General features: G+C 35.7%; 4 protein-coding genes across 5 annotated transcripts; all 4 read right to left on the reverse strand.

The window, feature by feature from the left end:
- Positions 1–3,090: 3,090 nt before the first annotated feature.
- LOC108458023 (zinc finger CCCH domain-containing protein 16) lies at positions 3,091–10,750 on the reverse strand. 2 transcript variants are annotated; one of them, XM_017757254.2, is made up of 10 exons: positions 10,587–10,750; positions 6,423–6,612; positions 6,153–6,235; positions 5,963–6,058; positions 5,481–5,574; positions 4,538–4,776; positions 4,323–4,429; positions 4,015–4,243; positions 3,778–3,850; positions 3,091–3,386 (listed from the first exon to the last, which is right to left on the reverse strand). In XM_017757254.2, exons 1-10 carry the CDS (start codon positions 10,628–10,630, stop codon positions 3,351–3,353), a joined length of 1,191 nt encoding a protein of 396 aa, XP_017612743.1. In that variant the 5' UTR covers positions 10,631–10,750; the 3' UTR covers positions 3,091–3,350. The 2 variants fall into 2 exon arrangements, with proteins under 2 accessions (XP_017612743.1, XP_052882436.1); XM_053026476.1 differs by lacking the exon at positions 10,587–10,750 and having other exon boundaries at positions 5,504–5,574; positions 6,423–6,552.
- Positions 10,751–17,086: 6,336 nt separating this feature from the next.
- On the reverse strand, positions 17,087–18,047 carry LOC108458989 (uncharacterized mitochondrial protein AtMg00860-like). Its single transcript, XM_017758366.2, has 2 exons — positions 17,685–18,047; positions 17,087–17,305 (listed from the first exon to the last, which is right to left on the reverse strand). Exons 1-2 carry the CDS (start codon positions 18,045–18,047, stop codon positions 17,087–17,089), a joined length of 582 nt encoding a protein of 193 aa, XP_017613855.2.
- A 481-nt stretch (positions 18,048–18,528) lies between these two features.
- Positions 18,529–21,654, reverse strand: LOC128291766 (uncharacterized). The gene is made up of 3 exons (XM_053027051.1): positions 21,450–21,654; positions 19,305–21,231; positions 18,529–18,847 (listed from the first exon to the last, which is right to left on the reverse strand). Exons 1-3 carry the CDS (start codon positions 21,652–21,654, stop codon positions 18,529–18,531), a joined length of 2,451 nt encoding a protein of 816 aa, XP_052883011.1.
- A 440-nt stretch (positions 21,655–22,094) lies between these two features.
- Positions 22,095–23,760, reverse strand: LOC128291767 (uncharacterized). Its single transcript, XM_053027052.1, has 3 exons — positions 23,506–23,760; positions 22,636–23,376; positions 22,095–22,358 (listed from the first exon to the last, which is right to left on the reverse strand). Exons 1-3 carry the CDS (start codon positions 23,758–23,760, stop codon positions 22,095–22,097), a joined length of 1,260 nt encoding a protein of 419 aa, XP_052883012.1.
- Positions 23,761–27,903: the final 4,143 nt, after the last annotated feature.

Here is a 27,903-nt window from a genome sequence, read left to right on the forward strand (position 1 = left end):
AAAAAAAAAGGGAAACAACAGATCCTATGTTAGACACTCCTGTTTAGTAGTAATTGTTAAAAGTAATGCTAAACTAAGCCGTGGTAGCCTAAGATGTTCGACAACTGATCACCTTTCTTTGATTAACACGCATGCATTTTAGGTTGTGTTTAGAAAATTACTTAGTAATTGAATGTGAGTGTAATTGCTTGTAATTAAAAAAGAATGATATTTTTTACTAACTACTGTAATTTATGGATCCTATCGAATTTGGGGTAATTAGAGCACTCAAATTTGTCATATGGAAATATGACACATCATTATATTTAGATCCATTCTCTAAAATGTTATCTTACTTCACGATATGGTGCAAGAAAATTTTGTATTTAATTGATTCATAGTTCTAATAATCTTTAGCTTTGATTATAAAAACTTATATAAATTTATTTCTAGAGGAAAATTTATGCTAGGTTATAATCATTTTTATAATAAGTAAATTAAGTTTAAAATTTATAATAAATTTTTTTTATAAAGAGTCTAATAACGTTTAAAACACTTCTTATAAATAATATAATTTTTGCCCTAACTTTAGAAAGCTATTTTTAGAAATAAATTATGGCGAAAAACTATAATATTTTTTTATAAATAAGTGCATTATTTTTATAATATATAGCATAGACACATAAATAAGTTATGTCCATATTTTTTTGCCATAAATTTTATAAATAAGTATATTATAATATTTTTATAACACGTAAATTAAATTTTATAATATATTTTCGGTCATAATTTTAGAATTCTTTAGAGATTTAAATAATATAATTTTTGGTTATAACATTATAAAATGTTCGTAAATTATTTTTATAATATAATTTTTAAGATTTATAATATAAACACTCATACATGTTTATGATTATAATATATATATATTTAACTAAAATATGTATAAAAAAACTTTTCTTGACTTAAATCATGTATGAATGTTTAAAATGTTATAGGGTAATTGGTGTAATTACTCCTATTATCAGTCTCCCCCTAAGAATTGAAAAGTGTAATTGGGATCTTTAATTACACCTAAGTCATTAAGACCCATAAATTACAATGGTTATCCAAACATGTTATCCTTGTGTAATAACAAACGATTACACTAAAATCCAATTGCTAGGTGACTTTCCAAAGACTACCTTAATGACTATGTAAATGACTTATGGATTGCAAGTTGTATTCCATTGCTTTAACTATTGGTTAAGTTATTGTATCTTAGTTTGCTATGTTTCCATGCATGAGTGAGTTATAAGCTTGTTCAGCATGTGGTTGTTGTGCCATTTAGGTAATGTAAATATAATATTTTTCATTTGAATTTATTAAGCATGTTTATGTTTAATGTTGTTGTCTTTACGTGTAAATTGTATTTTTGAGATTATTGAAACTTTCACCCTTTTTAAAGCATTACACAACAATCAAGACCATAAGAAATTGAAATTTGTGTATTTAAGTATTGTGACATGTGCTTAGGGCTTCAACATACTTATTTCATATGTTAATTAGTATTTGAAACATAGATTGTGATGTAGTTGTTGAAGGTTTCATTATTTTTCCAAATTCATGTTTATAAGGGAATTTTACTTTGCATGCATGTAGCCCTCCAATATCTTGAGATATAATTTGGGATGATATTATTCAAATTGAATGACTTTATAAATGTCTCATTATGCTAGCCTTGTTTCATGAAAATTTTGTTGGATAATGGTTTAAATTTATCAAGTTTTATGAAGAGATTTACTTGTGTATGATTATTTTTGAAGCATTTTTCATGGTTGTCTCGGTGGGAGGTGTTTTGGAATAAATTTTTGGTGTTTTGAATTAAAAAATTGATCCCCTAAACGTAGGGTTTGGTACCCATATTGTATGCATCGGTTCTTAATTTAAAAAGGGAAAAAATTCATCCTAAATGTCTAGGGTTCAGAATTCCTGTCATGAGTATTACACCCAAACCCGATAGAATGTTAAATTAGATAGTACAAGGGTTCGGGTCTGGTACCTAAGGCTTTAGGTATCAATACCTGGGCCCCTAACAGTAACATTGCATTGTTTTGTTGAAATTGAGCCCTCCAAGGCTCGTATTTGGTCCTGAACACCTACAATTAATTTCTAAATGGTTTAAACATGATTTTAAAATTCAAATTTTGATTTTATCTATTTTCTATGATTTTATATAAATATTTTATTATTTAGTTTCTTAAATAAATCCAAAAAATATCGTCACAAAAGTGCTCCAATGACACCTCACATCAATACTGGTTGCCAGGACGGGTAAGGGATATTAGAAGTTTTTTAATATTAACTTAGAGTTAATTAGGTCTTAGTTTAATGACAATGTTAGGGCTCTTAAAATTTTGAAATCTCATGTTTCATTCTGTGTAAACCACATAAACTCTTAATCTATATTTGTTCTGGTTTGTGTCCCACCATATATGGGCCTTACATAATTTTATTTTGATATAGGATATATTCTGATCATTAGTCTAATCTGACTATAATTATTTAATGTATTCTTTATAATTACAATTAATATTGCATGTGCAACGTCCAAAAAATTAAAAATTACATTATGATTAACACATGATTATATTATAATATAATGCAATTTATAATTGAATTTAATAATAATTTAAAATATTTTTCTTTCAAAAATTAAATTAAAATATTTTTATATATAATTAGAATTTTATTATTTTCAATTGAACATTATTGAATATAAAGTTGAGAATAATGAATAATTAACTAATTAATCAAGGGTAAAGTTGTTTAATTCAAAATTTAATTAATAAGTAAATCTCAACGAGGATAAAAATTTTGAATATTTTTGCATCACGTCTTTCTATACTAATAACAATGCTGATGTAAATCTAATTAAAACTGAATTGGCTTTGTGTTTTTTAATAAGTATATAGTGTTGGCTAGGCATGCTATAGCAAAATTCCATCTTTGGAAACCTTAACCGTTGGGAGCAATTCAGTCGACATAAACATTATTAGAGACCTTAATAGAAATATCTTTCTAAAGCAGCACAAGATACATGAAAATTATACACGGACTAAAGAAACAGGATTTGATATCAAAGTAGAAAATTGAAGAGGAATTGCTAGAATTGATGAAATGTTGAGTCCTCATCATAGAAACCATTTATAGCAACTACTTTTGCTGGCAGCTCAGGGATTGTGTTACACACAAAATCAATTAGAATTTAAAAGTCCTCTTATCCTTTACAGTTCATCCACACATCAATTTCCTACTAAAAACAAAGAATTTTCAGTAGAATGATCAAGCCATTCAGATAACATGTAATCCTTCTGACGTGAATCCCACAGCTAAACATAAGCATCTGGAGGAGCTTCTTCAGGAATCTAGATAACGGGAAAGTCTAGTTTCAGGTAAGAATCCCAGAAAACAAAACAAAACAATATCACAAATATCAGATTGCCCTTTTTTAGCTGCAAACGGCAGTAAATGGCATAAATTATTTTGTGTATGTGCTACTATTATCCATAAAAGCAGCTAGTTGCCTTCTTTTGTGAACGGGAAAAAAAATAAAAAGAATCAGAAGATGATATCCCGAAAAAGTTAGCCCTAACATGCTACTTGAAATCTAGTAATCCTAACTCAATCTTAGTATATATATATATATATGTATTAGCATATATTGAAGTCCTTTACCTCTCCAGGAGTCGATCTAGTGATTCTAACTCAATCTTAAAATATAAATAGATATATTAGCATATAATTGAAGTCCTTTACCTCTCCAGGAGTCCATTTCTCTTTTAACCAAATATTTGAGTCCCCAGAAGCAACCGTTGTTGGCAAGTTATTTCTGTCACATTCCGAAATAAGAATAAGCTTATTTCCAACTGATATCCCATCATACCAATAAACTCGTTCAGGCAATACAAATACAAAAAGGCTAGCTACTAAACAATTTTTTGGAATAGAAAAGATTTATTTCCCAATGGAGAGAAAATTTCTCAATTAACATACCCTAACTGAACATTTGTAGCTTCTCGTCCAACCACTTCAGAATTTGAGAGCGAGACATTCAAGAAAGCAGGAGACTGTATGCTGGATGAGCTGAAGTTTTGCGTTGATATTGCTGCGGCAGAAAATTGATTAATGGCAGGATTAGTGGCACTACTGTTGCTGAAGTTGGCCATATTTGTGGGGAAGGAAGCTACTACTGACTGGTTAGGTTGCTGGTTACCAAATGAAACTGCCATGTCATTACTGAAATGAGAAGCAAGCATATTATATGTACATGAATAGCGCAAATGGTAAACCTTGAAACTTACAGGCATTGGCCGATGGAACATTGTTTGCTGAAAATACATTTGAAGATTGGGCTGAATTTGAGAAAGAAGTTGGTTGCCCAGAGGCATTATTTGACTGTACAGAAGGCCTGAGAAAATTCTTTGCAAGGTTACAAAACCCTGAGGGCTAAACTTAGGGTCTGGGACTTTCATAGTCATTGATAAAACTCAAGAAAGACCAAATAAAATATTCTTACCCCGGTGAGAATCCTGTATTAAGTGAAGCTCCCAGCTGACTAAAACTGGAGACTGACGGAGGGACATTGCTTTGAGGAGCGACAGTATTTTGAGTAGTGGGAGAAAGGACAGTTGTAGTGGCTCCCGGAAATGGAATTTGTTGTGCCGCAGCAGAGCCAGCAGGTCCCCTATAGGGATTACGAAGAAAGTTTTCAAACTCAACTAACTTTGAATTCAGTAAATTCCTCTCTCGCTCAATCTGTTATGGGATTTTAAGCAATTAGTAAGCTCTAGTCACTAGTTTCCATTACATAGTATGATAAACATTATTTTTGTAACAATGTTTAAAATTGATAAGACAAAGGCATAAAATTCTTTGCAGAACAGAAATACCACTAATAACATTTACAAAGAAATGGTTGGTACATAAACAAGAACAAAGTAACTTGAAGATAAGACATTGAGAGTTGTTCACTTATTCAGAGTAAAATTGTCTTATAAGCAGCCAGAGAATTTCTTTTAAGGCTAGCAAAGAAAATCTATTATGAAATTCTCTAATCTATCAATCTATATGAGAGTGTTTGTGTGTGTATATATAGGGTATAAGTACATTCTGTTGAAACAAACTTCAGACTTAGCAAGTTAATTCCTAGTTCCTAGGGTTTAAGCCCTATATCAAATGGTACTTCAGCTATTTGCAAGAAATTCAAGTAAACGATATCTGGAACTGATTTTGTCTTTTATGCAACTGTCCTCTGGATCTATTACACCTTTTATTGCAGGTTTCTTACTTTCTCACCCAAGCTACAACAAAATATACGAAATAGCCAAAAGTATGTCTGAAAAAATAATTCCAAAGTAAAAATTAAGCATGAAATCACAGAGGTATACTAAGGTGAGCATGTAGATATGATTAACATCTAACTGTAAATCTGGAAAGTAAGGTATTGAAGATCTCCTCACAATAGATTGCAAGCTTAACCCACGTTTTGCATCATCATAAGCTGCTGCCCGCAATTCTTCATAGCTGACATCACCGACAATATCGCAAGGGGAACTAAAACAAAAGAATGCAATTTTAGACCACATTAATTTCCCATACCATTTCATAATTACAATAAAATGTATCTACCACCTAAACGGTTAGAAAATTTTATCTCGACTACACTAGTCAATAAGTTTAGAATTTAGACAATAGAAGATTTGCTAGACAAAGCACAGTCTAATGTTTTTTAATTCGTGTGCTCAATTTAACAAAAGTGAAGTTTTTGAGGATGTCATTCTTTCCGGTGGCCTAAAACACCTGAAATAAAAAGCCAATCTTTCTATCCACTTCTTGTGAGGATATTTTGTTCTTAAAATACAAAAACACTCTTTGCAACAACTATGGTAGAAGTTGAGAACCCATTGAAAGGCTTGTAGATTATCTACATGATAAAACATACTTTTTCCAATGGCTGTAGCATGTAAGCTTCCACAAGGGTCTCTCGTGCTCAAAATCTTCAGCAATAATACGTTTGCAGGACTCAGGATCATTGCATCTGTTGCATCCATAAGTTTCACATTTTGTCAAGTATAGAACTCAACTAATGAATATGTCACAAATTGATGGCATGACCACTCACTGCTCCTCACCTATGGTTTGTTGCCTGAGGCTGATTGTCAGGCTGCCGCAATGAAGGGGCACCACTGCTTGCAGAAGATCGGGTCCATGTATTCTGAAGAATAATTTATTACAATATGATAAAGAAAAAAATAAGATGAGATAAACTTAGGATACCCTTTAATAGAAGCAAAGGGCATCCAAAAACATCCCGAGTTTCATGCAACAAAGGAAGGACAGAAATGACATCATCAATCAAAATAACCACATGTGGATTGAATTGTTATATACAATTTTTTAACCTTGAACTGGCTCTGTTTATTTCCAAAATCATTGGCCCCTTTTGACTGAGCATTGTTCTGGACACCAAAACCGAATGGGTTCGGCTTTTGTTGTTGGTGTGAGATAGCTTGTGTGCCAAATCCAAATGCATTAGACTTTGGCTGTTGCTGAATCACATGAAGAAATTTGCACCTTTCACCATACTGACAGCTGGAGAATGAGAGGCCAAAGATTAAGAATTGGTTAGTAATCTAACAGTGTTGAACAATTAGACACATAATGTGTAGAGATGAAGATTATGTAAATGCAGAAACTAATACTTCATCAAGAAACTTTTAGGCAGAAAACAAATGCTAAGAAAATAAAAGATAATAAATCAAGTATAAGAACCCACAAACCTATCAATTCAAGTGAAATATTAGAAACATATCTTTTTGTATTTTTAATTAAATATATCAAGTGCATGGCTACAAATTGAGGTATTTAGGTCCATACGTGGGTTGGAAGGGGTTAATGGTTTTAAAACTATTATCCTATTAAGAGAGGATGTCGAAATATTGTATTAAACTCTATCCATAATAACAAATTTAAACTAAAATAAGCCCATTTATTTTCAAGGTTTGAAAAAAAAAGTACTTTAAAAGGAATACTAATTGCTAATTTTTGTACCTTAAAGAGGTTTCTGATTATTCTCCTATAAAAAAAGTCATTCTTAGGCACACCATATTTGATGATGTTCTCTACTTTGTTTCTACATACATGGGAGGAAGATGGCCATAGATTTTATAAATTGGAAAACAGTAAGATGGATGAACAAATCAGGCAGATTTCTCAACAACTCTATCATCAAGAATTTTAAATGGAGAATTCAGAAGAAAACTTCAAAAAGCTTACCAAAGATGATTTTAAACTTTCAGTTGATGAAGATGGTTTCAGAAAATGAAATGCTCCACCATTATGTCATGCATTGATGCTAATAGCTAAGCTATAAAAGCAGACAATAAATTAATTTAAATTTAGAATAATTTATTATTATATTTTATTTCAAAAATTATTTTTAATATTATTAAATTTATAATAATTTTATCTCATTTAAATAATTTGTTTCACTTTAATATAATTTTATTTTAAAATTAAAAGAAATCAAACCTTATCAAACTAAAATAAGTTAAATAAGAAACACAAATAACTTAAATCTTAAATTTCCCAAACCTAAATAATCCAAGTGTCAAACCTGAATAGCAATACCCAAAATCACCCAACCAGAAAAATCCAAGTACCAAACATAAATGACTCGAACATGAAATGATTCAAACTCGAAATGACTCGAACTTGAAACTAACCCAACCCGAAATTACTCAGATTTTAAACCCGAATTAACTAAAACTAGATTGACTCGACTTGAAACCAACCTGTCAACCCAACTGATAAGTCTAACTAACATATATGCTAAATGGGCCTAGATGAGCTGCACAAGGTAATATTTTTGGACAAATATCTCGTCACATTTAAAAAGTGTTTGAGGATGTACCCACATAATTTAAAGTAGGTGCTCCATTAAACAAGAATACAAGAAATCTTGGTGGTCTAACAAGGAAGTACAACAAAAATCAAGTTAAAAGAACTTGTTACAAAGATTTCCGTAGTTGTGGAGATGTACAACCTAGAAAAGCACAACTTGCAAAGAAATATGATAAGACAGCAAAAAGTAAGCTTGAAGTTTGAATAACTCATGAACAAGCTTAGCTAGAGCTCATTTAGGTTGGATTATGAAGTTAAATAAGCGAGTTTGAACATTTGAATATCTTGTTTCTGTTGGTATAAATGAATACGTTTGAATGAAATGGTACATTTGAATTGCTCATGGACAAGCTTAGCTAGAATTAATTTATGTTGGTTTACAAAGTTTAATAAATGAGTTTGAACAACAAATTTTGAGGCTTGATTTATAAACAAACCAGGTTTCATCATAGGTAAACCTCGTTCATCTATTATCATGAACAAGCTCAATATGCCATTCATGAAGAAGCTTGTTAGAAAAGCTACGGAAGAGCTTTCTTTTATCAGTATCAAGTTTTTAGTTTTTAGTTTTAATAACCTTTTATACAATTAAAATCAAGATTTAATGTCTATATCATCAAAAAGTAGGTATAAATAGATTAAAATTCATTCACAATTTTTTTTATAAATATGATTGTTAAATTATTTTATGCACATGAATTGGAGCAAATTACAAATTTTGAATCATGGGAAAAGAGAGAACTTCTCTTGCAGTCAATCCCATATCCCTTAAGGATGTAGGCAGAACAAGTGGGTTGTACATATTACAGAACAACCCCTGAACAAAATAGGGTCAAGCATTTGGGGGCACCAAATGAATTGCCAATGGTCACCTAGGCCAAAATATGTTGATTGGCTTCAAGCCCTTGCAGCATTTTGGTCCACAACAAAATTCTGTTTAAGGATTTAAGTTGTTCTATTGCAAGTCAAGATAAGATCTCAATAGTAGCTCATGTTCGACTAACATGCTCCAATTAGCTTAGCTGAGCATAGTTTGAACAAGGTTTCTTAAGCCTAGTAATTATTCAAGCTTGTCTGATCTACCCAAGTCGAGTTTGAGCAAGTGCCAATCAGCTCTACTCAATTCATTACAACCCTAATTATGTTAAATGGTTGGACAGCTTAAGGGTGCTAAGTTTGAGCAAGAATCAGTGAGGAAGCTTTTTTAAGTTGTTTAAGTTGTTCAATGAGAAATCAGATGCTAAAACAACATTGGGGAGTATAATTATTCAAAATTTAAAATATAATTATACTCTATATCAACAGAGTCAAAAGATAAAAAAATAAGCAAAGCTTTGAAAAAGGCGAATAGTAGAAAAACAACTGACTAGATGACAAATGGGAGAGGTAAGACCATCTTGGCTTACAAACTCGGATAGGTTCTAAAAACTTGAAAGATGACAGATGAGCACCAAATGCATGGACTAAGACCTCTAAACAAGAATAGAGCAAACATAAAAAATAGTGCAAATTATAGAGAGATAAGTCAACAGCAATATGATAAAATTGGAGAGGGGAACAAACAAAGATCAAAGGAGGCAACTAGTATTTCTAATAACAGTCTGACTTTGTCTCAGGTTTCAAACTGAGATCTCACAATAACGAGACAGATGTGCATGATATTCATAAATTCAGGAAAAAGAGATAAACTTATGTGCCACTAGTGAAATCTTGCGAGGACCTTAGAAAATAGAGGAGTTTAAACCATTAATATTTGTGAAATAAAGACACATGACGGAGCAGCTACTCATGTAAAGACTAATAGTGTAAAGTAGCATTTTCATATCTTCACTCAATCATTCAAGAGGACGGGAGAATAAGAAGAGTTGTCACCCATGCATCCGAGCAGGATGAATGAAATTAAGAAGCGTATTGGCAGTCTTTTAAGATGTCAAAATTTCCATTAAAATTAAGGAAATATATTACATGAGAAAGACAATAGCAGCAACAATACATATGGGAGTGATTGTTTAAAATCTCCATCATATTACTCATTCCCTAATGCTCTAATTGACCCAACTTTTTTCCCTTCACTTCAGTTTGTCTGATATGTTGCAGTACTTCAGCTTAAAGCTTTACCAAAAGAACAGGTTAAACAAGGAAAACTTTAAGCAACCATTTTCAAGTCCCACCATATGTGCGCAGCATATTAATTACTTTCATATAGAATATAATAGACTGTCACATATGTTGAAGTTTCTTTGATTGAGACTGGATTTCAACTCAAAAAAATAAAAACTAAACAACAACAACAAACCTAAAGATTCATTATGGAACTTAATCAAATTTGCAGCTAAGCAATTATTTCACGAGAAACTCATTTTTTTTTCCTCATATTTACTGAACGCGGAGCACAATTGGTTCGTTGATTGAAGTACTAATTTCTGATTCTGAACCTAACCTAAAACTACCATTCACAATGAACCTATCTAAATCTGAGCAGTGTGGTTTTTCCTATAAAACCCAAAATTAGTGTTTGCCATTCTCTTTAAAGTAAGATGGAACGGGGGAAAGAGAATCCAACAGATTCTATATTCTCCTAGAGATTGCTCTAAGTATTACCCGATTTATATGAACCATTGAGCAGGCGAGATAATAAAGAAGAACTGAAGAAGAGGACGTACCTGCCGCGCTGAAAGTTTCTGCACGCTTCTTTCTTATTATGCATTTGAAAGTGCTATTTTGAAATAGCTTCTAATTCCAAAAGCTTCTGCTTGAATTTGTGAATTGACAGCGTCGCCAAATTTCTTTACTTCGGGAGGTTTTATATTTTTATGGGTACTAAAAACAAACTTTAAGCAAAGTTGGATGACCTATAGTGCAGTTTACCCTATTTTTATTTGATAAAATTATATAATTTAAATCTATACTTGTATTTAGTGTTTTTAGTGCAGTTTACCCTATTTACTAACTCAAAAATAGTGTTGTCACTCTAATTTTTTTTTTTTGCCAATTTAGTCATTTTAATTAAAATAAATATTTGAATTGGTCACTATCGTTAAAATTCCGTTAATCCACTCACGTATTGCTAATGGGACATTCTTTTACTTTTAATTAAAGATAGGAACCTCTCTATAATTAATTCAAAATACTTTTTTTTTTGTTTATTTGCAACATAAAGATTTTAATGGTGGTATTCTTAACATTTGAATTCTTTTAAGAAGGGGAAATCCAACAACGATGACGACAAAACATGACCATGACCACACCCTTTCTGATGAGCCCATCTGCCAGCATAACACCACCGGCCACCCTTTTCGATGTTAAAACATCTTAAATTTATTTGTCATTTGTTTTTAATATTGAGATTTATTCTTTTCTTTCTTTTTCTTTTTTGTTCTCTGTTTGGTTTCCAAGAAACTAAGGGAAAAATGAAACACGAATCTTGAGTTCTAAACTTATTTTAGGCTCCGTTTGTTTGCCAATAAAATATTTTCCGGAAAATGATTTCTAGAAAATGATTTACTTTTCTGAAAATATTTACTTTTCTGGTGTTTGAATGAATCTATATAAAATATTTTCTGTTGTTTGGCAGATTTCTTGAAAATATTTTTCGGAAAAGCTATTTTTACATATATTAATAAATTTATATGCCATATACATAAGTAGTCTGAATTACATGTGTCAAAACCATTTTTTGAAAACGGGAAATTGACTTTGAAAATGAAAAGTTGGGAGTCGCCACCAATCGTTTTTAATAGTGTGTGATTGGTTCACCTCAAAACACGGTCGTTTTTAATAAATAAATAAATTTTTCAAAACGACGATTTTGGTCTGCGAAAATAAAAAATTAATTCGGGAGTCAGTTACGTACGAGGAAGGATTAGCACCCTCGACACGCCCAAAATTGGTACTTGATTGATTATTTAGTGTCTCAATGTCGAAAATTAAAGATTTGGACAGAGTTCAAAATGCGATCCTCCTTTTATTGGCTTTTAAAACATTTAGGTAAGTCAAATGTGTATTAAAGACCATCTCACCTTGAGGTAAAACATTACATCCAGTACGTTAGGACACAATATTTTTGACCCTCGGATGTGATCTTGCCTTTAAAACGTGCGTTTTTAGCTTTAAGAGGGTATTCGAACATTCAAAGCAGACCAAGAAAGCGAAATCCAGTACGTTAGGGCACGATCCTTTGAATTCTTTAAATATCGAACATTGCCTATGTTTTGAAAAATTTTGAGAGTGAACCGATAAAGGGATATTTTGATATTCAAAACAAACAAAGAAGGCGAAAAAAATAAATAAATAATAATAATTTAGTATATAAAAAAAATCAATGAAAAAAAACTATGGTATATAAAAATAATAAAATAATAAAGTAGGTTTATTAAAAATTATAAAAAAAAACTTTAACGAAGAATATATACATATAAAAATTATAAATAATGATAGTAAAATAATAGTAGTAAACGGTAGGGAAAAAAATATGATGAATAAAATATAATAAGTATAATAAACTATATTTAAAATTATTATAAAATATATATATAAAAAGAAATAACACAGGAAAAAAATGATTATTAGCAAAAGAAAAAAAATGATACGCCAAATAATGTAATACATATAATAACAAGTTATACATAAAATAATTAGTTTTACTTAAAAAACGTATACAAAGCATATAACAAATATAAAAATAAATAAATAATATAATAATGTGAAACATAACTCAAATTGACTAAATTAAATGGAAGAAAAAATAACGAAAATGATATAATAAGTATAATAAATAATAGTGTAAAAAAATATAATACAATAAATAATAGGAAAATAACCTAAAATAGTTAAATAAAATAGCAATAGATTAATAATAATAGTACCAAAAGAATTTAATTTTGTGATAAAAGTGTTTAAAATAAGCAAAATAGGGCTTAATTGAGATCAAAACGGAAGTTCTAGGATAAAGCACAAATAAAAGGGGAAAGGAGGACCTCATTGAAGGGCACGTGGAACAAGGGGGTGTAAAAATGTAATTTACTCAAATTTCTGAACCCAGCATTTAATATGGACCAAATTAAAAGTTGCACAAAATTGCTGGGTGAAATTCAAAAACAAAAGTGAAGCAGATTTGGGCAGCAAGAAAATGTACAGGGACCTGATGCACAAATTGACCCCTTAAGGGCAAAACACGTGGGCCCCGTCACTTTAAAAGCTATTGAATGGTTCTGCAGGACCCATTTTATTTCTTATTCCCATTGTTTTTCAAACAAAAAGAAGCAGAATGCTTCTTCTTCCCTGCTCCCTTTCCATTTTTCTTTGCTAGGAATTCAACTTAGCTTGCGCCACCCTGGAGGATCATTGGTGCCACGCACCTCCACCCCACCGCCGGTTCACGGATTAAGACCAGGTAAGCCCTCCTTTCTCTTTTAAAACTTTGTTTGATTATTTTCAAAAATAAGGAAAAAAAATGTAGATGCACAACAAAGGCTAAAAACCTTAAAAAAAAAACTATAATCACCTTTGATTCTATTGGATGGTATTTAAAGTTTACTCAGAAATCTGGTATATTTCTCTGTATTTCTCTTGATTCCCCCGAAAAAAAAACTCTCATTTATACCGTATTTTCAATGGCTTTTTATAGCCTAGAAATAAAACAAGGGAAAAACAAGTCTCCTCCTGTTACTATGCTTCTTGTTGTTTTCTGTTGAAGATATAGCTGCGAAAATCTCGGAATTGAGAGGCGGCGGAGTGGGATCTTGGTGAGAGGCGTGCGCGCGAGGACTCATGCAACAACTTTGAGTCTCTGTTCGTTTGGGCCTTGTTTGGGTCTATTTTTGTGCCTATTTTTCTTGTATTGGATCATGGCATGAATTTGGTCCTACAGCTGCCCCTCTTTGCTCATTGTCGTGTAACGAGAACAAAGCAAAGATTTTTAGAAGGGCCAAATTTGCCTGGGCCAGCTGAGTCTTGTCTTCCTTGCCGCAACCCACCGCGCTTTATTGTTTCAAAACACTCCGTTGCTGCTTCACGGATATGTGATCTGTTGTAATTTGATCTGCGTTACTCCTGCTCAGTAAAGATAAGATCTGTATGTTTAGCCTACTTCACTCCTGCTCAATGAAGATAAGGTTGGTGGCTGAAATCTACTCCATTGCCGATATATAGAGATAAGACTCGCTAAAATTTGATCTGCTTCACTCCTGCTCAGTGAAGATAAGATCTAGTATATAGCCTGCTCCACTCCTGCTCAGTGAAGATAAGGCTGGTGATTGGAATCTGCTCCATCGCCGGTACGTGGAGATAAGATTCATCAAAATTCGATCTGCTTCACTTCTGCTCAGTGAAGATAAGATCTGGTATTTAGCTTGCTCCACTCCTGCTCAGTGAAGATAAGGCTGATGATTGGAATCTGTTCCATCGTCGGTACGTGGAGATAAGATTCATCAAAATTCGATCTGCTTCACTCCTGCTCAGTGAAGATAAGATCTGGTTTATAGCCTGCTTCACTCCTGCTTAGTGAAGATAAGGCTGATGATTGGAATCTGCTCCATCGCCGGTACGTGGAGATAAGATTCACCAAAATTTGATCTGCTCCGCTCTTGCTCAGCGAAGATAAGATCTGCTATATTTAACCTGCTTCACTCCTGCTCAGTGAAGATAAGGCTGATGATATCTGTAATCTTGCTACATTGTCTACTGGGGAATCCATCTGTAGTAGAGTGACATGCTTATGCCATGATTAATGTGAACCAAATGTTCCTAACTACATGTATTATGGATGTTAAATGCACAAAATGCAAAATGTCATGAGAATGATCCATTTTTAATTTTTGGGTTGTCATCGCTCGTCGTTTACTAAGGTAACGTCCCTGACATATGCCTTCTTGTTCAGCTCAGTAGAAGAGGACTTGGAGATGCAATTAATTCCTTATTTCTCACACATTTCTAGCCCTTTTAAGCTTGGTGAGTTCTAAATAATCGCCTGTTTTAGGTTCTCGTACTGTTTAGAAACCTTTTAGGGTAATATGCAAAACCTTCTTTTGAGAGCATCATTAGTTCATTAATTATTATTTCAATAAAAATACTCGAAAAAGATTATAATGATAGGTAGAACTGAAATTTATTCGAGTCGAATTTGCGAAAGATGTATCAACAAAAAGCGGTCATTGCTTGAGATACAAAAGCAGATGAAAAGGAATGAATAGGTCCCCAGTTTGCAGATTTGAGCTTCTGCATACGAACTCCTCGAGGACCTTTTTAAACTTGGCATGCGCTCAGAGGATCTATAGCATTTTGTTGATGCCCCAAGATGTAGCTTATCCCCTCTTTGTCGATTCAAGTGTAGTGAGATTGCCGCTTGCCCCAATTTGGATTGAAATTTGAATTGCCCTTTGCGGGTTTTCAACTCAAAACCCCTTTGGTCTCAAGGCACCTTTTACGGGTTTTTACATTGGCTTCTCCTTTTTTTTTGGCGCCCTTTACGGGTTTTCACCTCGAGTGCTTCAAGCAAAATATCTTTTGACAGAATCCGAATTTATTGGGTTAGGAAAGCTCTTGCCATCCATCTCTGCTAGTATCAATGCCCCTCCAGAGAAAGCTTTTTTTACCACATAGGGTCCTTCCCAATTTGGCATCCATTTCCCCCTGAAATCTTTTTGCATAGGGAGAATATTTTTCAACACTAAGTCTCCCTCATGGAACACCCTAGGGCGAACTTTTTTGTTATAGGCTCGCATCATTCTCCTCTGGTACATTTGGCCATGACGAATAGCCTTTAGCCTCTTCTCTTCAATCAAGTTTAGTTGATCGTAACGAGATTGGATCCATTCTGCTTCGTCTAACTTCAACTCTGATAAAACTCGGAGGCGACCTCAATAGGTAAAACTGCCTCCATCCCATAAACCAATGAGAAAGGTGTTGCCCCGGTAGAAGTTCTGACAGATGTCCGATAAGCATAAAGGGCAAATGGGAGCTTTTCATGCCAATCTTTGTAAGTCTTCGCCATCTTCCCCACAATCTTCTTGATATTCTTATTAGCTGCCTCAACCGCCCCATTCATTTTCGAGCGGTATGGTGATGAGTTGTGATGTTTAATGTTGAACCAACTGCAGACTTCTGCTATTGCGCTGTTGTTCAGATTCAACGCGTTGTCGGATACAATTCTTTCTGGCATACCATAACGACATATGATCTCCTTCTTCAGGAACTTGCTGACCGCCGACTTTGTAACATTGGCGTACGAAGCAGCCTCTACCCATTTGGTAAAGTAGTCAATAACCACAAAAATAAATCGATTTCTGTTGAAAGCTTTTGGCAAAATTGGCCTAATGACGTCCATGCCCCACATTGAGAATGGCCATGGGGAAGTCATAACATGGAAGGGTGAATGAGGCACATGGATCTTGTCTCCATAAATTTGACACTTATGGCATTTCTTAGCGTAATTGATGCAATCTCCTTCCATTGTAGACCAGTAATATCCGAATCTCATGATTTGTCGAGCCATTGTGAAATAATTGGCATGTGTCCCACAGACACCATCATGGACTTCCTCTAGAATTTTCTTTGCCTCAACAGCGTCAACACATCTTAGCAACACCTGATCCTTTCTCTTCTTATATAGAACCTCACCGTCTAGGACATAGTCACTGGCTAACTTCCTCAATGTTCTTTTATCATTTTCGGTTGCTTTATCTGGGTACGCACGGCTCTTCACATATTGTAAGATATCATGATACCAAGGATGATCATCTCTCTCTTCTTCTTCATCAACATTACAGCAGTGAGCTGGGGCCTCACAAATACTCATCTGAATTGGCTTCATATCCTTCTGTTCATTTACTTTGACCATGGAAGCCAGTGTAGCCAAGGCGTCAGCCATCTGATTCTCGCTTCGCGGGAGGTAATGAAAGGTAATATCATCAAACTTTTCAATTAACTCCGGGATTAACTTTCGATCGATCAATTTAGGATCTCGTTTCCCACTCGTCTTTAAGTCGATAAATTACCAATGCAGAGTCTCCGTACACTTCTAATACTTTGATTTCGCGGTCTATAGTGCCCGAATTCCCATGATACATGCCTCGTGATACGTCATGTTATTTGTGCAGTCAAAATCCACTTGCAAGTGAGCGGATAATGATCTCCATTTGGGGATATTAATCGCCCCAACTCCATTTCAAGCGGCATTTGATGCTCCGTCAAAATTTAATTTCCAGGAATGATTTTCAGGCATGTCCCCTTCAGCGATTGCTACATACATTAGATCTTCATTGGGGAAATTGAAATTCAAAGGTTCATAATCCTCCAAAGCTCTACTGGCTAGAAAATCTGCTATTGCACTCCCCTTCACAGCTTTTTGGTTTACATAGACTATGTCAAATTCGGAGAGCAGAATCTACCACCGGGCCATCATTCTATTTAAAGCGGTTGACTCCATCATGTATTTGAGAGGGTCTAGCTTTGAGATTAGCCAAGTTGTATGGTACAACATGTATTGCCTCAACCTTCGTGTTGTCCATACCAAAGCACAACATTGCTTCTCAATTGGCGGATACCTCATTTCACACTCAGTAAATTTTTTATTGAGATAATATACCGCTCTTTCTTTTCTCCTAGTCTCATCGTGTTGGCCGAGCACACACCCCATCAAATTATCAAATACTGTTAAGTATAGTATCAATGGTCTACCAGGGCTTGGTGGTGTTAGCACTGGGGGACTAGACAAATATTGTTTAACCTTTTCAAAGGTTTTTTGGCATTTATCATCCCAAAACCCCAGGATTGTGCTTTTTAAGAAGACGGAATATGGGGTTGCACTTCTCTGTCAGTTGCGAAATAAACCGTGCGATGTAGTTTAGTCTCCCTAGAAAACCTCGGACTTCTTTCTGAGTTCGTGGCGGAGGTAGCCCCTGTATAGCCTTGACTTTATCAAGGTCAACTTCTATTCCCTTCTCACTGACTACGAAGCTAAGTAACTTTTCAGACCTAGCTCCGAAGGTGCATTTTGACGGATTGAGCTTTAATTGGAATTTCCTCAACCTCAGGAACAATTTCCTCAACACTCGCACATGCTCCTCTTCAGTTCGGGATTTTGCAATCATGTCGTCAACGTAGACCTCAATTTCCTTGTGCATCATGTCATGGAACAAGGTTACCATGGCTCTTTGGTATGTGGCTCCTGCATTTTTTAGCCCGAAGGGCATCACCTTGTAGCAAAACGTTCTCCATAAAGTTATGAATGTGGTTTTTTCCATGTCCTCAGGATGCATCTTGATCTGATTGTACCCGGAGAACCCATCCATGAAGAAGAACAGTGAATAGCCTGCCGTATTATCTACTAGAGTGTCTATGTGAGGCAATGGAAAGTTATCCTTTGGGCTGGCCTTGTTTAAATCTCTGTAATTTACACACATCCGTACTTTCCCATCTTTCTTAGGGACAGGGACGACGTTGGCTACCCATTCTGAATAATTGACCACTTGTAGGAATCCGGCATTAAACTGATTCTTGACTTCTTCCTTTATTTTCATTGCTACATCGGGTCTCATCCTTCTGAGCTTCTCTTGAACGGCTTGTACTCCTTTTTGTAGGGACATGGTGCCTTCGCAATATCGGTACTTAAACCGGGCATATCTGGTATGACCATGCAAAGACGTCCTTGAATTCTTGCAACAGCTCAATGAGGTTCTGTCTTGTTTTTTCGTTAACGCAAGTGCCAATTTTAACTTCCTTCCCCTCTTCCAGGGCCACAATCTCAGTAGTCTCTTTGTGTGGCAGGATCTGTTCATCTTCTCGCTCCACCATCCTTAACAAATCGAGAGATAAACCACGATCTTCGTCCTCTTTAAAATCTTGAAATCCCTCAAAGTGCATGTCTTGCTCAAAAGGAGATTCCGGGCTCGTATCAGCATTACTCATGACGTTGACATCCGGGGGCCTATTATGAGTATAAGAGAATACCAAAAGAAAACAAAATGAATAATTCCTCTGTATGGTATGATTATGTATGAAATGAAAAGGAAAAAAGAATAATCGCTCGAACCGATATATGAAAATGCATTTTTATTGAAAATAATAATGTTTAAACATGAGCCTATTTCACAAAAGATTCTTATTGTCCCTAGGCTAGAAGACAACAAGTGGGTTACTCTGTGTTATCTCTAAAGATTACAGGAATTTCTTCTACAGTCCAGTTATTCAAAACACTCCCAGGCTCATACGAGCAAATGCCTGATAAATTTCTTTCCATTGCTTCCTCTTCAAATATGACATTGATGCTCCAAATTCCCCTAGCATCTTCAGTTATTCATTCTTTCACCTTATACTGTATGGAATGAATAAACCCTCCAGATACAAATGTTTGAGAAATGTGGGGGAAGTTCATCGGTTCCCACCTGACTTCTGTCCCTCTCAATCTCGCTCTCCGCTGTTCTTGTTTCCTTTCAAACTCCTTCTTCACTTGGCTTGCATCTGGCCTGAATCCCAAACCGAAGCGATCCCACTTGCCAACCAAGACTGGCACTCTAACTTTTCCACGAAGGTGCTTCCCGAGTCCTCTGCCAGGTAACGCGCCTTTCCCAACTGTCAACTGCAGGCTTATTTTCGTAGCCCTTGATATCCTAGGTATCGGAATCCTGTTTCCTTCAACTATAAACGTTGCGTTTACAAACTCTAATGATCGAAATGAACATTCAACTGCTTCGTTGTCATTCTTTATGTAGGGTGTATCACTGGCAACTGACGCAATAATGTCCTCCTCTGCATTTATTGTTATTAGCCGACCCTCAGTAACCATCTTTAGCTTCTGGTGCAGCGAGGATGGCACTGCCCCAGCTGAATGAATCCAAGGTCTTCCTAATAGACAGTTATAGGAAGGCTTAATATCCATCACGAAGAAATCTACCTCGTACGTGTTTGGGCCAATCTGAAGAGGTACTTCTATTCTTCCCATTACTTTCCTTTCGGTGCCATCAAATGCTCTTACTATGTTCTGACACGTCTTCATATAGGAACTGTCTATAGGTAAACGGTTTAATGTAGCCCACGGCAACACGTTCAATGCGGACCCATTATCAACTAGTGCTCCGGGTAGCGTATACCCCTTGCAACGTGTAGTGATATTTAGAGCCTTAATAAACCCCCTACCCCCTGGTGGTATCTCATCATCGCTGAAGGAGATGAAATTGTCAGCGCTTATGTTGCTGACGAGACGATCCAATTTGTTAACTGAAATGTCATCCGCAACATAGGTTTCATTCAACACTTTCATCAATGCGTTGCGGTGGACCTCCGAATTTAACAGCAGAGCCAATACCGATATGCGATCCGGTTGTTGGTGTAGTTGTTCCACAACATTATACTCGCTGTGTTTTAGGAACTTCAAGAACTCCTTGGCTTCCTTTTCCATTACTGGCTCATTAACTAGTGGTTCTGATCTCTCTGCTTCTTGCCTAAACATGACGAGTTTCCCTTTTGCTGGTTCGGCTTCTATGTTTGGCGTGTTAATCGAACCCTCCTTCTTTGAAACTGCTATACTACAGTTATAATTCCAAGGCACCTTATGGCTATCTTTATAAGGGGAAGCTGTTGGCTTCTGAATTATAACTCTTGGTGTAATTCTTGCTTCTACTTTACTAACTCTAGGCTTCGAAATAATTATCACTAGACAGCTGGCTCTGCCGCCTTCTTCACTCGACTTTCCTCCTAGCGAGCATACATCCCCCTCTTCGACGGACTTAAAGAACTCCAATTCCTTATTATCCATTAGACCCTGTACTAGGGCTCTGAACTCAATACAATTCTGGATCTCGTGATCTTTCTCATGATGGAACTCACAATAGTTCCGTGTATCTTGGATTTTATCTCCCAACCCTTGCGGGACTAAACCTCTCTTCTGCATTTCATTCCAAACTAGCTTCAATGGGGTTCTCACCTCCGCGATATTCAGCTTGACTTTTCTCCCCACATTCTCAATTATCGCGTTTACCCCTTTATCAGTATGACTAGGCAACGGATTTCCTGTACCAGGTGTATCATCAAATTTTGGAACACCTACTTTGATAAGCCTTTCCATGCACCTTTTGAATGAGGTACAGTTTTCTATCGAGTGCCCCGTAATCCCTGCGTGGTATTCGCACTGAGCATTTGCATCGTACCACTTAGGGTATGGGGGTTGCAACGGCTCTAAGTGGAAAGGAGCCATTACATGTGCATCAAACAGACTTTTGTACAACTCCCTATATGTCACTGGTATAGGAGTAAATTGAAACTTCTCTGTATTCTGTCTCATATTAGGCTCCCGTCTTGGTGAGGCCTGCTGGCCTGTGATTATCGCCCTTGACTGATTAACAGTGGCCGATTTTGCGTAGCCTGAGCTCACATTACCTACTTCATTCTCTCTTTTCTTCGGGGCTGACCTTTTCGTTCTCCCCGACTTCTATCTTACCTGATCTTATGACATTTTCTATCATTTCGCCAGACATTACTATGTCTGCAAAGCTCTTGGTTGTGTTACCTAACATATGAGTAATGAAAGGCACCTTCAATGTATTGATGAAGAGCATGGTTGTTTCTTTTTCTAGCAACGGTGGTTGGACCTATGTAGCGACCTCTCTCCATCTCTGAGCATACTGCCGGAAGCTTTCGCTTGGCTTCTTCTCCATATTCTGGAGTGTGATCCGGTCCGGTGCTATATCTGTTATATGGCCGTACTACTTCATGAAGGCCTGAGCTAGGTCCTTCCATGACTTAACTTGGGTACGACTCAACTGATTGTACCATTTGGCCGTAGCCCCAGCCAAACTGTCCTGAAAACAGTGAATCAACAACTGATCATTATTGACATGACCCGTCATTCTCTGACAAAACATCATGATGTGAGCCTCAGGGCAACTAGTTCTGTTGTATCTTTCAAATTCTGGTATTTTGAACTTGGGAGGTAATACCAAATCTGGGACTAGACTCAACTCTCTGGCATCCATTCCGCAGTAATTATCAACACTTTTCAACGCCTTGAACTTCTCCACCAACCATTTATATTGGTCCTCCATTTGTTTGGGCAGTTCTATTTTTTCTTTTTCCACCTCTGCTATGTCGTCGAAGTCAGGGACCTAGGGGTTTGCTAGATTATCCTTAGGGTTGGTGCTCGATCCCGCTGGGAAGTTTACTGGTGCTGAGGTACCAGTTTAATAAAGAGGTTGGACATTAACAGACACCCTTGGTGGTTGTGTTTGCATGTTTGCTGGCGTAAAACTTGTAGGACAAGCGAAATCCTCATTGTCATTTCTCGTGTCAACCATAGGGCCTTTTCCTTTGTCAGACCCTCCTTTAAACAGCTGTGTCAGCTGGCTTATCATGCTATTTTGTGATTCTAGCATGTTTCTCTGAGACTTCAGCATTTGGTCTCTCATTTCCTGCTGGATCTTAGCCAGCTGCTCTTGCATCTGAGCCTGCAGTTGCTCTTACATCTCCTTTTGCATTTGCTCAAACCTCTGATCCATATCCTTTGTCTTCCTTCGTGTGTAGTACCGGTGTTCTACGGTAACTAGATAAATGGCCACTAATTAATAAGGTTCTTTTGTGTATATGATGTTATGCGATGCAATGTAATGCAAATGCATGACATGAATGCAAAAAGGAGACGTCGATTCGAATTCAATTTCATTTAGAAAACTTCACTGAAAAACAAAATCTTTTACATAAAATGAATTACATATACGGTCTTGCCCTAACACCCAAAGCTTTTACTTTCCTAAGAAGGCAGGCTAACTCTCGCCCCCGATCTGATTCTAACTCATATTTAACTCCTAGCACATCTGCTTGGACCGCTAAAGTCTGTAAGTGATCACCCACCTCTTGTATCTGAGCTATAGCTTCACCCATTAAGTAATCCCTATCTCGGACCTGATCTTGAGATCGGTGAATTTTCTCCCCTAGTTGCTCATTATTTGCTTCCAATAATTCAATTTGATTCTCACAGTTCTGAAGTGTAGCTTCAAGTTCTTCTACTTTCCCCTTCAAATTCTCGATCTTGCTTAGACTAGTTCTTAATTCAATTATTGAGTTACGACACCGATGTTGCTGTAGTGCGGTTTCTAACTCCTCCACTTGAGCTCTTAACATCTGTTTTTCATTCTGGCCATCATCCAAACTCTTTTTACAAGTGACTTCTCGAGCCTGAGCATCGTGGAACTTTCTTTCCCACCAATCAGCCCTAGCCTTTTCCTCTTGGGTTTCTTGCCTCCACTGTTCAGACGTTTTACCCAAGCCAGCATTTCTCATTGACTTATGCAGCTGCTTGTAATCAGTCTTCAGACTGTCTAGGTCCTCATCAACTTCTCTCTTTCCCTTTCTCAAATTCTCAGCCTCGAATTTTTGAACATCAACATCCAACTTTAAGTATACTTTTTCCTCCTCCAGCTGCTCTATTTTCCTTTCTAACTCTGAGGTTTTCTTTTCGAAGTCTTGCTTTATGATTTCCAATTCAGAGGGAACCACTCGCAGATATTCCTCTATCGATCGAGCTTATTCTAAATTCGGCCTCGGGATATTATCGTTAACCCTTCTACTCCACCATTCATTATATTCAGGAGTTACCATTGGATTCACAGCAACTCTCTTTATCCGGCAAGTTTGGTTCCAGGCATTATAAATCTCACGGTTCTTTTTCTTGGAGTCTTTCTCCCCATACGAGAACCCACTCTGAGCTAGCCCTTGTGTCATCGGTATAAATTGTCTTGATCTATATTGCCTCAATACCAGTAGAGGGGCATATCCAATGGCTCCCCAAATCCCCAACAAAGGGACCCAATCATAACTCCCACATCGGTAGAGAATCTCATCAGAAACCATCCAAGGGGCCTTCCATTCGATATCCTTTTCTTAGAGATTTTGAAGTATCGCAATCCATTTTTCCTCTGTTATGTCATCTTTTCTCGATATGGCCACTATCTCTTTCAAAGGTGAGTAATCTGCGAAAATAGGTCGGTAAGAGGCCTTTTCTACCCTCCAAAAGTGGCTATGAAACCATACTAACAAGAGTTGTGTACACCCAATAAATCTGCCTTCACCTGACCTCCGACATACACTCAAAGATCTGAAAGTCTCAGCCAAGATTGCAGGAACTAGAATGACTCCTTTACCTAGTCGGTCAAATAGATTGGCGACTGCTTCATCTACATGCCTTAAAGCCTTAGGGAAAATAACCAAACCATAAATGCTCAAGGCGAAGACATCAACTCTTTTCTTCATGTCAGGGTGTGTCAGGATCAGATCTCTCAAATTTTCCCAAGGGATACACTTTCCACTGCCTTTCTGCTGGACCCGAGCCTCAACCCACTGTTCACTCATCCCAGTGATGTTCATCAACCTCTTTACAAAGGTTGGGGTATTGATAGCTCTAGAATAAATCTTATCAACTTGAAACCTCGGACAGCGAAGCAAGGCTGTGTATTCCTCAATAATAGGTGCTAGATCCACCTTTCCTAAAGTAAAACAACTGTAGGCGGAATTCCAAAATTGAGCCATGGCGCGGAACAAATACCTATCTACCTTAACATCGAGGAGATAAGGAACATCACCATAATTACAGTATAGTAGCTGCTTCATCTTATCATCCCAGTGACTCCATAATTCTTTCAACTCCTGAAGATCGTTCTGAACCACACTAATACGAGTAAAGTCCCATAACTCTGACGTGTACTCCTTTGTCAAACTGTCACCTTTCTCTAACTGTGCATTCTCCGACCATCTTTGAACAAACGCGTTGTCTTTCACTTTATCAAGGAATTCATTCTTCATGGCAAAACTTTCTATTAGTAACCGAACCGTATATCGACATCTCCTTTTAGGATGAAAATGTTATGCAATCACTATTAAAGAAAGAAGGAAGAACCCAAGTCAGAATTCATGCATAAGAATAAAAATCAAAGTAATCAAGAAATTATCAACCGCCTATTCAGGAAACCACTAGGGTTAAGTGTAATTCTACCTAAGGCGGGTTCCTACAGCTCACTATATGTGATTTAGTTCTAGAGTAAAGGTACCTGAACCAGCAAATTCCTCGACCCTCGCCCATTATAGGTTCAGATGGATCAAGTTCGGTTCAGGGGAATACATTTCCTTATGCCCGTGCGGAGGTGAAAACCTCACGAAGACATAAGTACGGATGTATTCCTGAAGCGATCCCCTAGCCCATGCGGAGGTGAAAACCTCACGAAAGCATAGTTTCTCACTCCCACTTAAAAGGTGCGACCACAACGGTCATGCAAAATGATGCAAGAATATATCGAAAGATTCGACAAATAAAGTAAAACCTACATGATAAAAACTGACAAAAACACAGAAAATACAATGAGAGGATCATAGATTTAAAAACCAAATTTCCAATTTTTGACAATAAGATAGAAAATAATCAATTTACAGCTCGACTCTCTAATATCCCCAGTGGAGTCGCCAAGCTGTCGAAACCATTTTTTGAAAACGGGAAATTGACTTTGAAAATGAAAAGTTGGGAGTCGCCACCAATCGTTTTTAATAGGGTGTGATTGGTTCACCTCAAAACACGGTCGTTTTTAATAAATAAATAAATTTTTCAAAACGATGATTTTGGTCTGCGAAAATAAAAAATTGGTTCGGGAGTCAGTTACGTACGAGGAAGGATTAGCACCCTCGACACGCCCAAAATTGGTACTTGATTGATTTTTTAGTGTCTCAATGTCGAAAATTAAAGATTTGGACAGAGTTCAAAACGCGATCCTCCTTTTATTGGCTTTTAAAACATTTAGGTAAGTCAAATGTGTATTAAAGACCATCTCACCTTGAGGTAAAACATTACATCCAGTACGTTAGGACACAATATTTTTTACCCTCAGATGTGATCTTGCCTTTAAAACGTGCGTTTTTAGCTTTAAGAGGGTATTCGAACATTCAAAGCAGACCAAGAAAGCGAAACCCAGTACGTTAGGGCACGATCCTTTGAATTCTTTAAATATCGAACATTGCCTATGTTTTGAAAATTTTTGAGAGTGAACCGATAAAGGGATATTTTGATATTCAAAACAAACAAAGAAAGCGAAAAAAAAAAATAATTTAGTATATAAAAAAATCAATGAAAAAAAAACTATTGTATATAAAAATAATAAAATAATAAAGTAGGTTTATTAAAAATTATAAAAAAACTTTAACGAAGAATATATACATATAAAAATTATAAATAATGATAGTAAAATAATAGTAGTAAGCAGTAGGAAAAAAAATATGATGAATAAAATATAATAAGTATAATAAACTATATTTAAAATTATTATAAAATATGTATATAAAAAGAAATAACACAGGAAAAGAAATGATTATTAGCAAAAGAAAAAAAATGATACGCCAAATAATGTAATACATATAATAACAAGTTATACATAAAATAATTAGTTTTACTTAAAAAACGTATACAAAGCATATAACAAATATAAAAATAAATAAATAATATAATAATGTGAAACATAACTCAAATTGACTAAATTAAATGGAAGAAAAAAATAACTTGAAAATGATATAATAAGTATAATAAATAATAGTGTAAAAAAATAATACAATAAATAATAGGAAAATAACCTAAAATAGTTAAATAAAATAGCAATAGATTTATAATAATAGTACCAAAAGAATTTAATTTTGTGATAAAAGTGTTTAAAATAAGCAAAATAGGGCTTAATTGAGATCAAAACGGAAGTTCTAGGATAAAGCACAAATAAAAGGGGAAAGGAGGACCTCATTGAAGGGCGCGTAGAACAAGGGGGTTTAAAAATGTAATTTACCCAAATTTCTGAACAGGGACCTGATGCACAAATTGACCCCTTAAGGGCAAAACACATAGGCCCTGCAACTTTAAAAGCTATTGAATGGTTCTACAGGACCCATTTTATTTCTTATTCCCATTGTTTTTCAAACAAAAAGAAGCAGAATGCTTCTTCTTCCTTGCTCCCTTTCCATTTTTCTTTGCTAGGAATTCAACTTAGCTTGCGCCACCCTGGAGGATCATCGGTGCCACGCACCTCCACCCCACCGCCTGTTCACGGATCAAGACTAGGTAAGCCCTCCTTTCTCTTTTAAAACTTTGTTTGATTATTTTCAAAAATAAGGAAAAAAAAGAAAGGAAAAAAAATGTAGATGCACAACAAAGGCTAAAAACCTTAAAAAAAAAACTATAATCACCTTTGATTCTATTGGATGGTATTAAAAGTTTACTCAGAAATCTAGTATATTTCTCTGTATTTCTCTTGATTCCTTCGAAAAAAAACTCTCATTTATACCGTATTTTCAATGGCTTTTTATAGCCTAGAAATAAAATAAGGGAAAAACAAGTCTCCTCATGTTACTATGCTTCTTGTTGTTTTCTGTTGAAGATATAGCGAAAATTTGAATCGAGAGGCGTGGCGGAGTGGGACGCCGGTGAGAGGCGTCTTGCGCGAGGACTCATGCAACAACTTTGAGTCTCTGTTCGTTTGGGCCTTGTTTGGGTCTATTTTTGTGCCTATTTTTCTTGTATTGGATATTGGCATGAATTTGGTCCTACAACATGTATTGGGTTTTTAGCAGAAAACTAAAGGAGAAAAAGAAAAACGAATGCAAAGTAGTTTGAACAAGAAGAAAACTGAATTTGATCTCCAAAAATCAGACCTTTTTCATTGACTTGAGAAGCATTTATGTTACAATGAAATATGGCAGTTACCTAATGTATAACTGCTCCCACTAATACATATAACTGCTCCCACTAATACATGACTAAAGCTTAGCTAGAATTACACACAAAATGTAGCTGACATACCAACTATAACATCAAACATAAATCAACAACTACTCCTAGTAACTTTAAGTATAAATTACAAAGGAACTAAATCAAGTTACAAATGAACAAAATAAACAAAATCTTTGTTGCTTCTCCGGTTCAACTTGGATCTTTGGTGCATCGTTGGTTTCTTTGTTGGTTTCTTGTTGCAT

The sequence above is a fragment of the Gossypium arboreum genome, chromosome 4, assembly GCF_025698485.1.
Source record: "Gossypium arboreum isolate Shixiya-1 chromosome 4, ASM2569848v2, whole genome shotgun sequence".
Taxonomy (NCBI): Eukaryota; Viridiplantae; Streptophyta; class Magnoliopsida; order Malvales; family Malvaceae; genus Gossypium; species Gossypium arboreum.

Coding starts and splice junctions, on each gene's coding strand:
- LOC108458023 (XM_017757254.2), bottom strand. CDS start 10,630: ATGCATAATAAGAAAGAAGCGTGCAGAAACTTTCAGCGCGGCAG. Junction 6,613..10,586: donor AGAAACTTTCAGCGCGGCAG/GTACGTCCTCTT, acceptor CTCATTCTCCAG/CTGTCAGTATGGTGAAAGGT. Junction 6,236..6,422: donor ATAAACAGAGCCAGTTCAAG/GTTAAAAAATTG, acceptor ATTATTCTTCAG/AATACATGGACCCGATCTTC.
- LOC108458989 (XM_017758366.2), bottom strand. CDS start 18,047: ATGATGCACAAGGAAATTGAGGTCTACGTTGACGACATGATTGCAAAA. Junction 17,306..17,684: donor TTAAAAAGCACAATCCTGGG/GTTTTGGGATGA, acceptor GCCCGGTGGTAG/ATTCTGCTCTCCGAATTTGA.
- LOC128291766 (XM_053027051.1), bottom strand. CDS start 21,654: ATGGAAGGACCTAGCTCAGGCCTTCATGAAGTAGTACGGCCATATAAC. Junction 21,232..21,449: donor TCTTCATCAATACATTGAAG/GTGCCTTTCATT, acceptor CGATAATCACAG/GCCAGCAGGCCTCACCAAGA. Junction 18,848..19,304: donor TTGAGAGGGACAGAAGTCAG/GTGGGAACCGAT, acceptor TACTCATAATAG/GCCCCCGGATGTCAACGTCA.
- LOC128291767 (XM_053027052.1), bottom strand. CDS start 23,760: ATGGTTTCTGATGAGATTCTCTACCGATGTGGGAGTTATGATTGGGTC. Junction 23,377..23,505: donor GAGTTGCTGTGAATCCAATG/GTAACTCCTGAA, acceptor GAAATCATAAAG/CAAGACTTCGAAAAGAAAAC. Junction 22,359..22,635: donor TAAAAGCTTTGGGTGTTAGG/GCAAGACCGTAT, acceptor GAGCAACTGCAG/GCTCAGATGCAAGAGCAGCT.